Source organism: Sinocyclocheilus anshuiensis, unplaced genomic scaffold, assembly GCF_001515605.1.
Source record: "Sinocyclocheilus anshuiensis isolate Anshui unplaced genomic scaffold, SAMN03320099.WGS_v1.1 scaffold2166, whole genome shotgun sequence".
Taxonomy (NCBI): Eukaryota; Metazoa; Chordata; class Actinopteri; order Cypriniformes; family Cyprinidae; genus Sinocyclocheilus; species Sinocyclocheilus anshuiensis.
This window is the reverse complement of record NW_015557079.1, coordinates 801627-814656: the sequence shown is the minus strand read 5'-3', so window position 1 is coordinate 814656 and position 13030 is coordinate 801627. Positions and strand designations below refer to the sequence as shown.

At 42.4% G+C, this 13030-nt stretch overlaps 1 protein-coding gene across 9 annotated transcripts in view; it reads right to left on the bottom strand.

Moving 5' to 3' along the window:
- LOC107676858 (guanine nucleotide exchange factor DBS-like) overlaps positions 1–13030 on the bottom strand; it is a 77452-nt gene that overhangs the window by 9357 nt on the left and 55065 nt on the right. For all 9 annotated transcript variants that reach the window (XM_016471560.1, XM_016471556.1, XM_016471557.1 and 6 more), the window contains exons 8-19: positions 12828–12952; positions 12053–12167; positions 11158–11277; positions 10416–10607; positions 8623–8814; positions 2581–2740; positions 1968–2020; positions 1399–1478; positions 1242–1308; positions 1036–1151; positions 868–937; positions 691–783 (exon numbers count right to left, since the gene is read on the bottom strand). In XM_016471560.1, the coding sequence (XP_016327046.1) occupies positions 691–783; positions 868–937; positions 1036–1151; positions 1242–1308; positions 1399–1478; positions 1968–2020; positions 2581–2740; positions 8623–8814; positions 10416–10607; positions 11158–11277; positions 12053–12167; positions 12828–12952 (1383 nt within the window). The remainder of the gene's footprint in view (positions 1–690; positions 784–867; positions 938–1035; positions 1152–1241; positions 1309–1398; positions 1479–1967; positions 2021–2580; positions 2741–8622; positions 8815–10415; positions 10608–11157; positions 11278–12052; positions 12168–12827; positions 12953–13030) is intronic.

The window sequence follows — 13030 nt, the reverse complement described above, 5'->3', positions numbered from 1 at the left end:
AATTAAAATGTATTGTAAATATTTATGAAATAATACTTATTGTTTTTCTTTTACTTATAATTATTATTAATAATAGCAATACTATTGGTGACAACTTGTGTCGGTAAATCATTTTTTAAAAGAAATGAATGTGTTAATTTAGCAAGGACACATTAAAAATGATCAAAAGTGACGTAAAAGTTAAAGTAAATACATTTAAATTTTTACAAAAACTGTCTATTTCAACAGCCTATTTTAAGCACCAAATCAGCATATTAGAATGATTTCTGAAGGATCATGTGACACTGAAGACTGGAGTAATGATGCTGAAATTCAGCTTTATATCAAATTAATAAATTACATTTTTAAATATATTAAAATATAAAACAGTTGTTTTAAATGGTAATAATACAATGTTTTCCAATATTACTGTTTCTACTGTATTTTAGATCAAATAAATGCAGCCTTAGTGAGTAAAAAGAGACTTCTTTCAAAAACACACATACACAAAAAAAAAAAGGAAAAAGAAATCATACCTAATCTAAACATTTGAACAGTAGTGTTTATCGGGTCCTATATGCTGTATTCCTAATTTACTACATATGGTTCTATGACCCATTTAAATTACAGAAAGAAATATGTGCTTATGTGTAATGTAGCCTTAATATAGATAAAATACAGCATCTTTAGTAACTTGTAAAGTAAGATGACCTGGAAGAAAGCGCAGTCAGAGCACTGTCTCCATAGAGACTCGGAGCGAGGCTTGTTCTGACAGTACTTCTCATAGATCTGCAGATCCGTCATCTAAGAAACAGGAAAATGATGTTTGCATAATCTATTCAATAATGTATTCAATCAGAACAGCACAGGATGTAACATCCGACTCACTCTCTCCAAGAAACACCGGCCCACAAGCTCAGGATAGTCTGTGTACGCTTCCAGTTCACGAAGAAAAGTCCTGAAATATACAGAGCGTGAATAGAGAGAATAAGAAGTGCTTTAGCATTATAACACCACTCAAGCGGAAGCTAAAACAGACACAGGGGGTTCACTCACTTCTTGTGGAACTGGTATATCTCAGGCATATTCCCAAAGAGGATGTCCTTCTTGTGAAGCAGTGTATTGGGGATGAGGTGAGCCATGGCAGGATTGTCCATTTCTGCTCCATAACCCTAAACACAAATTAATCTGTCAAGTCTAATGTATTAAAAAAATCAGAACTAATCTGACCTCTAGAGGTTAAAAATGTCAGTGCAACTCACCTCCAGCACACACAGCAGCTCCTCCACATACGCTCGCTCTGTCTCCAACAGCTCGTTCATCACATGCCTGTAGTGGACGGACATTAAACACATAATCCATATAGAAAGACACAATTAGAGCTGTTTTTCCTCCATTTGTAATAAGCTCTTGACTGACCGTCTAAGCACAGCAAAGTTCTCCTCTTCATCAGAGACAGACGGGTGTCTGCTGCCATCATTCTGTAAGTGCATCTCTCCCTGCAAATATAAACAACCCTGCATTAGTGTCTTGAAAATGTGTTCAAATGAATTAAATCACAACTACCATAGAGAAGTTGGTTTGGCAGAACATTTTTAGCTCAACATTCAAAATTCACTCAAATTAACTCTAAATTTGAAAGAATTATTTAAATAATAACCACTAAGGTTGTTAATATGAAAATCATCTGTAAAAATTAAGATTAAACAATAAAAATAAAAAAAAAATTCCACTTAAAAATGTTGCAAGAGTTTTTCTTTCTGACAAAAACAGTAATTTCCATACTCCCTGACCCTGAGACCCATATAACAGAAGGAAAATTTGCTTCATCATGTTATGATCAATTAACAACAAGCTTAAGTGCAAAAAATGCATATGTTGAGGGTACAATGTAACCAATGTTGCTTTAATTATCAATATCAAAGCAGTCATATAAATATGATTGCTTATACGTTCAATAAAGCACTGCCTAGAGATGAGATACCTACTTTTCTGCAGTTTCCATTGATGATATCACCCTCTATCGTCTTCTCCCTATGAGCTGGGATAAAAGCACACTTATATTAATAAACTAATAAAAAAATATATATTTTTATGTTATATACACTGCTTTTTGTGTCATGCAATGAGCCCTGCAGCTCTCCATTGTGAACACTAGATGGGAGGAGAGTACAGTAAGTGACAGGGTCCGCCATATCTGTTGTGCATGAGTGACCATAAGTAGCTAACGGCCAGTGTGTGTGTATGAGTGTGGAGGGACACTGAGAGGACGCAGACACTACCGCACTGCGGAGGAGAGAAGCCACTGCTAAACTGCTCTATAGAAAACTGCTGTATTAATGTGTTTGCCTCTGCATAAAACACACAAGTCACGTGATATTCATTTTATTAGGGGTTAATTCAGAATTAAAACAGCTGAATAATTTAGATATTTAGATATTCAAGCTGAGAACAAAATAGCCCTGAACTTGAGTGAACATATGTAAATGTGAACATTTGAGATGAATAAACTTGGCCCAAAATGTTTGTATTATTCAGTAGGATCACAACTAATCCAGACACCCAACGCAACACATAAAAAGTCTAATTTAGGAGGTTAACCTGGAGAAGAAATGGGTGATTTGATGATGGCCTCAGGACGTGGGGCAACGGGTTGCACGGGTCGTGTCTGTTTGGCTGCTAACTTCTTCAGACTGACCCTCCTCTTCTCAAACATTTCCTGCATGGACAGCTGCTTCTGAAACACTTTGTCCACCTGATCCTGTTTGAGCACAGAGAAGACATTCATTTAACACTAACAAACTAAAACCACACAAGAAATCTGACTAATAATATTCACATTCTCATTAACACTTTAATTAAATGGGTCATGAACTGAGAAATCAAAATTCGCTTGATCTTTTGATATACAAGAGGTCATTGTGCTATAAAAACATGCTTTCATTTTCAGAACTCAAAACTTTCTCGTTAGTCTAAAAACAGCTTATATTGATGCCTATCTGCCAAAACGACAGCTTGTGGAATGTGCCACTTTATGACGTAATAGTGTGGATAAGCACCGACTCCGCAGAAGATGATGATCAACGCCTGCTTCTATATCACTGCCCGTTTAGCCTTGCCCACCGATTTGCACACATAGTGTAAATACAGGCGAATGCGCAGGTCTACGCAGAAATCAAATTATAAACTTTATTTGAAGAACTTTATTTTTAATTAAGTGCCAGACTGTGTCAGTAAGAACTTAAATTATGTTTTTGGATGTACAAATCTTGATAACATTATAAGTGGACCTCAGAGAATATCTTGGTTACGCATGGTAACCCTCGTTCCCTGATGGAGGTAATGGAGACGTTGTGTCGAGTGTACAACACTAGGGTTCGCTCTTGGGAGCCCAAACACCTCTGACATCTTTGAGAAAAGGCAAATGAAATTGGGTGTGCAGAATTTGCCTAGCTGGCCACGCCCCGGACATCTGGGTATAAATAGGCCAGCATGGCATCTGCTCACTCGTACTGTTCTGAGGAGTTGAGAAGCATCTCAACCCACTCAGAGGCAATTCGGAGTTGTGGCATGAAGGACACAACGTCTTCATTCCCTCCATCAGGGAACGAGGGTTACCATACATAACAGAGACGTTCCCTTTCTGTTGTTCACTTCGACATTGTGTCGAGTGTACGACACTAGGGGTCCCTATACTAAACGCCACAACTGCCGAACTGCGTCACGAGTCCACGGGGGCGCAGATGTTGACAAGCCAGCGTGCCACAACCAAATGTAACCTTCCAACGCCCAAGACTTAAGACCTCACTCTCCAACATCCGGGAGAGCCGCAATAGAGGCAGAGGTCCCCTCAGCCGGAGCCTTTTCCCATAGTAATACTCACCATAATATAACAGCTGAAAAGTCTTGGTAGTGAACGTTGGGACAGTGACTATTCCCCCATGGGGGAAAGGCACTACGGAGTTCAAATCCTACCCGATGGGGAGGTAATATGTGAGGATCCACCTATGGACTTACAGAGAAAGTACCACATAGGGAAGATTCTGAGGTGGGCTCCGCTTAAGGGGAGAACTACCAAAACCCAGAACCTGTTGACAGACTGAATGTCTGTCTAGGGGAACACTGAGCCTCAGGGGCAACTCAGTGGAGAATACACACATGGGGCCGCAAGAGGAGCCGCTACATGTGGAGCACTAACCCAATACTCGAGGGAACTTACCTCGGAATGGGTTCTAATAGCGAGTTCCTCCGCCGAACTTCGCTAAGTAAAGTGCTTATGTGATGGAACGGTAGTCCAGAGTTCATGAAAGCAGGACTGAATAAGCGCATAACCACCCTGGGGGGAGGGGTGTCTGCCAGTCTCCTGAGTCAAGAACTGACGTTCAGAACTCTAGAAGAAACTGATTCCATTCGTAGATTATAAAATCTAACAAATGTATTAGGTGTAGCCCAACCTGCAGCTCTACAGATATCTGCTAGAGAGGCCCCATTCAACAGGGCTGCTGATGCAGCCATGCCCCTGGTAGAGTGAGCCCTCACACTCCCAGTCCCAGAGGCAGGATGTGTTTGATGGCCTCTGTCTGCTTCTTTACCGTGGAGAACTGCTGGGCAAATTCTTCCACGGTCTCGCCAAAGAGACCAACCTGTGAAATGGGGGCATCAAGAAAGTGCAATTTCTTGGCTTCCCACATCTCAGCCAGGTTGAGCCACAGGTGGCGTTCCTGGACCACTAGCGTGGACATCGCCCTCCCCAGAGCCTGTGCCGTGACCTTCGTAGCCCGGAGGGCATAGTCAGTAGCTGAGTGCAGTTCCTGCAGTACCTCTGGTTTAGGCCCACCCTCATGCAGTTCTTTCAACGCCTTGGCCTGGTAGACCTGCAGGATGGCCATAGCGTGCAGGGTGGATGCAGCTTGTCCAGAGGCCGCATAAGCCTTCGCCACCAGGGACGAAGAGAACTTACAGGCCCTGGACGGGAGTCTGGGGCTGCGTTTTGCGGGCAAAGATGCACTACAATCGCTCTCTCCACCTGGGGAACCATATAGGGCAGAAGAACCGGTGTATAGTGTTCTGGCCGAAAAAGGGGCCTTCCACGATTTCGTCAATTCCTCGTGCATTTCCAGGAAGAAAGGCACCGGGGCTGGGCGCGGCTTAGTGTTGCACTCAGAAACCAATCATCCAGCTGCGAGCGCTCCGGGCAGGGTGGGGGAGACCACTCCAGCCCGATGCTCTTGGCTGCCCGGGCAAGCACGGCTGCCATCTCAGCGTCAGCCTCGGACTGAGGCTCAGCGCCTGTAGATACTTGCTCAGCAGTCATCTGCTTCCAATGGCTCAAGCCCGCCCTCCGATGCTGCGATTGACAGCTCGTCCTGCTCACGAGCCCGTGGACGGGCTCTCAAACTCATCCAGAAACTCGACTGGTAAGCACGAAGCAAGAGAGGAACGGGAAGCTTGCGGGGATTGCCCCCGCGAAACTAATCCCTCCTCCCTATGCTCTTCCGCGGCGCACATCGCTGCGGCCTCATACCTGGAGGTAGAAGGACCAAAGCCGCAAGCAGCCGTGGTGGCTCGGGGTCTTTTGGCGAAGTGCAACGTGCCGATGAGAAGTGCCTCGCAAGCGGGGCACGAACCAACCACAAGCGCTGCCTCAGCGTGAGCATGGCCCAAACACTGAATACAGCACTTGTGCCGGTCGTCTTTCGAGACGTGCCAACCTCAACCAGAAACACACGGACAGAAAGGCATGATGAACACAAAATTCCACCCGTGTAACTCTTTCAGAGAAATTGCTCTTTTAGAGGAAATTTGCTCTTCTAGAGATCGCCGTTGAAACACCCAGGGGTACGCTCACAACACTTATCTGTGTATGAGTAGGGAGAGACCGCTGACCCTGCCTTAGATCCAATGACGAGGAAATGAGAGATGAATGATTGCAACTTCTCCGTAAGAGACGCTGCATTCGGTTCCGAAAAACAGAACGAGTGAGCAGATGCCACGCTGGCCTATTTATACACGGATGTCCGAGGTGTGGCCAGCTAAGCAAATTCTGCACACCCAATTTCATTGACCTTTTCTCAAAGATGTCAGCAGAGGTGTTTGGGCTCCCAAGAGTGACCCCTAGTGTCGTACACTCGACACAACGTCGAAGTGAACGACAGAAAGGGAACAGTACAAAATAATAAAAAAGGCAGTTCATGACCCCTTTAAAGGGGTCCTATTATGTTTTTTCACTATTTCAACTTTAGTTAGTCTGTAATGTTGCTGTTTGAGCATAAAAAGATCTGCAAAGTTACAAAGTTCAAAGTCCACTTCAAAAGGAGATATTTTATTTAACAGAAATCACTTTTCAAAAACTACAACGAACGACTCGTTTGGACTACAATGCATATTTTCCGGGATTTGTGATATCACAAATATCGACGAATAGGATGAGACCTGGTTGAGCTGCACTAGAGAAGGCAACGAGTGTTATCACTATGTCGGAGACACGCTAGCTTTCCCAAGGCAGATGAACTTAGAGTGATTACAATCATCCGGGTTTAAATCGTGCTCAAATTGATTTGATTTTGACGCAATATTTACACTGAAGCTGGGCATGACATTTCCTGACCAGGCACCGAGTGGTGTCAATCACAACACACACTGGCCCAGCTAAGGGCAAAGATGCACTACAATCGCTCTCTCCACCTGGGGAACCATATAGGGCAGAAGAACCGGTGTATAGTGTTCTGGCCGAAAAAGGGGCCTTCCACGATTTCGTCAATTCCTCGTGCATTTCCAGGAAGAAAGGCACCGGGGCTGGGCGCGGCTTAGTGTTGCACTCAGAAACCAATCATCCAGCTGCGAGCGCTCCGGGCAGGGTGGGGGAGACCACTCCAGCCCGATGCTCTTGGCTGCCCGGGCAAGCACGGCTGCCATCTCAGCGTCAGCCTCGGACTGAGGCTCAGCGCCTGTAGATACTTGCTCAGCAGTCATCTGCTTCCAATGGCTCAAGCCCGCCCTCCGATGCTGCGATTGACAGCTCGTCCTGCTCACGAGCCCGTGGACGGGCTCTCAAACTCATCCAGAAACTCGACTGGTAAGCACGAAGCAAGAGAGGAACGGGAAGCTTGCGGGGATTGCCCCCGCGAAACTAATCCCTCCTCCCTATGCTCTTCCGCGGCGCACATCGCTGCGGCCTCATACCTGGAGGTAGAAGGACCAAAGCCGCAAGCAGCCGTGGTGGCTCGGGGTCTTTTGGCGAAGTGCAACGTGCCGATGAGAAGTGCCTCGCAAGCGGGGCACGAACCAACCACAAGCGCTGCCTCAGCGTGAGCATGGCCCAAACACTGAATACAGCACTTGTGCCGGTCGTCTTTCGAGACGTGCCAACCTCAACCAGAAACACACGGACAGAAAGGCATGATGAACACAAAATTCCACCCGTGTAACTCTTTCAGAGAAATTGCTCTTTTAGAGGAAATTTGCTCTTCTAGAGATCGCCGTTGAAACACCCAGGGGTACGCTCACAACACTTATCTGTGTATGAGTAGGGAGAGACCGCTGACCCTGCCTTAGATCCAATGACGAGGAAATGAGAGATGAATGATTGCAACTTCTCCGTAAGAGACGCTGCATTCGGTTCCGAAAAACAGAACGAGTGAGCAGATGCCACGCTGGCCTATTTATACACGGATGTCCGAGGTGTGGCCAGCTAAGCAAATTCTGCACACCCAATTTCATTGACCTTTTCTCAAAGATGTCAGCAGAGGTGTTTGGGCTCCCAAGAGTGACCCCTAGTGTCGTACACTCGACACAACGTCGAAGTGAACGACAGAAAGGGAACAGTACAAAATAATAAAAAAGGCAGTTCATGACCCCTTTAAAGGGGTCCTATTATGTTTTTTCACTATTTCAACTTTAGTTAGTCTGTAATGTTGCTGTTTGAGCATAAAAAAAGATCTGCAAAGTTACAAAGCTCAAAGTCCACTTCAAAAGGAGATATTTTATTTAACAGAAATCACTTTTCAAAAACTACAACGAACGACTCGTTTGGACTACAATGCATATTTTCCGGGATTTGTGATATCACAAATATCGACGAATAGGATGAGACCTGGTTGAGCTGCACTAGAGAAGGCAACGAGTGTTATCACTATGTCGGAGACACGCTAGCTTTCCCAAGGCAGATGAACTTAGAGTGATTACAATCATCCGGGTTTAAATCGTGCTCAAATTGATTTGATTTTGACGCAATATTTACACTGAAGCTGGGCATGACATTTCCTGACCAGGCACCGAGTGGTGTCAATCACAACACACACTGGCCCAGCTAACCAATCACAGCACATTTCGTATTTCAGAAGGTGGCCTTCATTTGATACAGGAACTATTCAAGCCGTTCATGCCAGACTGGGGAGAGAGGTGTTGTAATAGTGTAAAATATGTGAAAAATAATGTGTTTTTCGAACAACCTAGTATGAGAGCCTGTTCTAGTACACCCCCAAAACAAAATCTAGACTTTGTAAAATAGCATAATAGGACCACTTTAAATGACCAATAACTCCATGCATATGAACAGTAAATATGTGTGTATAAATAAAAATCTATAAACATATTATGGCTCAGCATGTCAGCTCTGTTTTTTAATGGTTTTGAGTCTTTTACCCTGAAGTCTTGTGTGAGCACCGACTCATAGTCCCTCCAAATTCCACTCAAATCTGTCAGCTTGTGCTGATTGGCTGTTTCCAGGAAACGCTCAATCTCCTGCAGCGCTGACTCCGCCCCATCCTGTGATTGACACTTATCCACAGGCTGAGATGCCAGCAGGTAGATCCCATCATCACACCATTTAGTGGCCTGGAAGAGAAAGAAAAAGAGTCAATGATCATCATTAAAGAGGGCTTTTAGTCCATGTCTGGAAAGGAAAGGATGTGACGTAGAGGTCTGTGCGGAACTATTTTTTTAGTCCCACTCCCGCCCGCTCCCGCAAGGTTATATTCCGCACCCACCCGCTCCTGCCGCACATTGCTAGTCTTGATGTGAACAATTAATCCGTGCAAGTTAATCCACTGAAAAAAATTGTTTGTCTTGGTAATCTTTAATTGCTATGAGTGAGAGACAGAGAGGAGGAGCGCAAAAATAAAACCATGCCCTCTATTCAATATTCCGTTTCAGCTGGAAATATGTCACTACACTGAAATAAAGTCGGCAGCAACTTCCGGTTCACGCGGACTTTAAGACAAAATTCGTTTAATATTTTATGCAACAGTAGGAAAGAAAGTGTCAGAGAAAATAAAAATGTACAAAAATTGTATTTCTTATTTTTATTCGTCTTGTCAGGATACAATTTGTTTAACATTTACAACACAATAGGAAAAAGTGTCACAGAGAGAAAAAAAATTAAAATGTAGGTTGTACAAAAATAGCCTATTAGCTATTTTTATTCGTCTCGTCAAAATACTAAATTCGTTTGACATTTTTCTGTTAACACAGTAGGAAAAGTGTCGCAGAGAAAAATAAATAAATACGACATCTTTCATTTAAAATGATATGTTATGCAAAATATAAACAGACCGAGTTGAACGTCCTTCAAGGACAGCGCATCCACACTTTGCTCCATCCTTATGCTGCTCTCTCACTCATCGACAACCTGCCTGTTCTGTCTGAGGGCCATATATTTACCACCGGTAGCCTGTTCTGAGCATCATTATGCACATGCATACCAGTGAGTAGTGAACAAACACACACACCCGGAGCAGTGGGCAGCATTTTGGTGCCTTGCTCAAGGGTCTCACCTCAGTCGTGGTATTGAAGGTGGAAGAGAGCACTGGTCATTCACTCCCCCCACCTACAATCCCTGCTGGACCGGAGACTCGAACCCGCGACCTTTGGGCTACAAGTCTGACTCTCTAACCATTAGGCCACAACTGCTTTGAGAGTATTTGTAATCTAGTTCTATTCCTAAAACTTGGCAAAGCCTCCTCCTAAATTATAAATATGGACTGTGACCTAAACTGAAGTCTGTTAAGCATATAAAATAGGATGATCCATTGGGTCACACTTTATTTTAAGGTCCAATTCTCGCTATTAACAAACCATTAACTATGACTTTTGCTTCAATAAACTCCTAATTTGCTACTTATTAATAGTTAGTAAGGTAGTTGTTGAGTTTAGGTATTGGGTAGGATTAGGGATGTAGAATATGTTCATGCAGAATATGTGCTTTATAAGTATTAATAAACAGCTAATATGTTAATAATGGGCATGCTAATAAGCAACTAGTTAATAGTGAGAATTGGTCCCTATAATAAAGTGTTACCAATCAATTTTTTACATCCTGCAACTTCCAGATTCAATAAGAAAAATGTCAACACAGGAAAGAAAGTGTCTATTGATGAGCATTTTAGAGGGCTCCTGAACAGTGCTGATGAAGGAATCAATGGCTGGGCCTACTGTACCTTCTCTAGACACTGGTGTAGCTCCATGGCTTTGAGCAGATAGGCTTTCTTGGCCTTGAGGATGCTGCTGATCTCCTCGCACACAGCCCGCAGCTCAGAGCATTTGGGGAGGATGGAGTCCACAGCGTAATGAGACGCTTCAATCAGCTGGTCAGCATCACATGCTAGAGTCAGCGCTCGGTCCAACACCTCCTACAGACAGAGAGAGAAATATTTCATCATTTCATAGTATTACGCACACTTCAAAAAGTTTTAAAGAAATTTTCAGGAACTTTTATTCATATTTTTTTATTTAATTGGTTAATCTTATATACTGTATATGAAAAAATGAACTTGAAAAAATTAAAGTTTGCCACCCAGAATTCCCACAGTCTGGTGTCAGCAGAATGAATCCAGCATAGTGATGGGTGATTTATCACATTGGGTAAAACTCCCCCCTTCTCTTCGCAGGATGAGGACATGTGGGTGATTTCTGTAAGGGCCTCAAACTGCCATGCTCAGCAATTTAATGATGGAATATGAGATTTACATGCTTTACAACACCATATGCCTGTGTCTGCACACGCTAGAACATTTTAAGGGCAAATGAATGTTTGCTGGATGTAAACTGGATCCCTTCTAGAGGTAAGTATTGACGGGCTTTTTGCAGTACTATGCTTTATCATTTCATTTTGTATCTGAATGATAAATGTTATAACGTCATTAAAACCATAAAGTCATATGGCATTAAGTTAATACTTACACATGCTCTCTCTTCATGATTGGTCAGCTCTTTCAAGATATGTTCAACATGAGCAGGGCTAACTCCGACCTCTGAGAAGCCTGATAGTCTGTCATACACCATGTCTAAATGAGCTCTGACCTACAACACAGAGAAAAACAACCATTACAAATACTGCTCATAGAGACCCTCTCTCTCACACACACACACACAAGCCTCTGCTGAATTCTACATCCAACATGCCACACGCACACACACACACACACACACACACACTTAAAACTAACGATGCACAATATATCTGTATCAAAACCACTATTCAAAGATATTGGTTATAAATTGGCAATTACAATTTAGAATTGCAACTGATTTTAAATAGAACATACATTTTTTTATAATTTCAATATTTTTAATTGTATAATTAAAATGAATAATTCTAATAATTTGATAATAATCTGTTTATCCAATATTGTTAACTACAAGTAAAACCATAAAAAATTACAAATTATTTTTAATTAACTTTTAACCATTCATTAACTAATCACCTATTAATCAACTACCTTTAATTGAAATAAAGCTGAAATAAAATATAAATATTGTTAATTTAAATAAGTTACCTTGGCAACTAACTGACATAAAATAAAAGTTTAAGTGCAAGTACTAAAATTACTAAAACAGAAATATAAATTATAAATGAATATAAAAAAAAAACTAATAAGAATGACAAAAGCACATATCAAAATCACTAAAACCTGAACTACCTTTAAAATGAAAAACGAAAATATAAAGCCGGTTTAGCATATGAATAAATACTATAAAAGTACATCAATAATACTAAAATAACACTGGTTTATCTATGCATCCCTACTGAAAACATATTTAACAGATATTTAAGATGCACCAGTCAGTGTCTCACCTCCCTGAAGTTCTGCTCAAAATGCCGCAGTTGTAGACATTGCTCAAGCTTGGTTTGATGTTTATCCCAAAAATCATCAAATGCCATTTCAGTCTCATCTAACTGACCAAGCAACCTAGAAACAGAGATGAAAACACTTCTTGAGTGAAAGAATACTTCACCCAACTCATCTACTTTCTTCTGTGGAACACAAAAAGAGAAGTTTAGAAGAATGTCCAAGCTGCTCTTTATCATACAGTGAAAGCTTACAAACTGCATAACATATCATAAAAGTAGTACAAATTATTTGTTTTGTCATCTGAAATGAAAGATAGCTTCTGAAGTAAAAAAAACCTGCCCGCTGTTACAGCTCTGAAATCTCATGCTGTATATTTGACAGTACCCATAAATGAAAACCTATTCAAACAAATATAGCCACATCTACATAATAAAGGCTGACAGCAGGCGCCTGTGGACATTAACACACAGGCACGTATCCAGACCCCAGAACGCTGCTTCACTGAAAGGTCATGTGAGTAGAACTGGATTTCAATATGTTCCTGTTAGTTAATGCTCTTTATACATGTGTGTGTGTGTGTGTGTGTAGATTTGCTGTATAATCTTGACCAGGTGAGTCATCTTGTTGTGCATGCAAAAACACAGCTGCCTTGAACAGCTTAATAAAAGGCAGAAACCGAACAAGGACACGCAACAGTCTGCTGCTGTACTGTAAACGTCTGGTCTCTCATTTTCACATTCCAGCACGGTAGATGGTCTCACCCACACACACACACACCTCTGAACAGTAGCCAGGTTCTCCAGTTCATCCTGGTTCATGGTGTAATCTGGATCTTTCACCAGCGGCTCATTGATGCTCTCCAGCAAACGTGATCCCTGACAGAGAGCGATCCTCAAGTCCTCCTGCACGCGCACACACACATGCACACACGTGCGCGCACACACACACACACACACACACACACACACACACACACACAC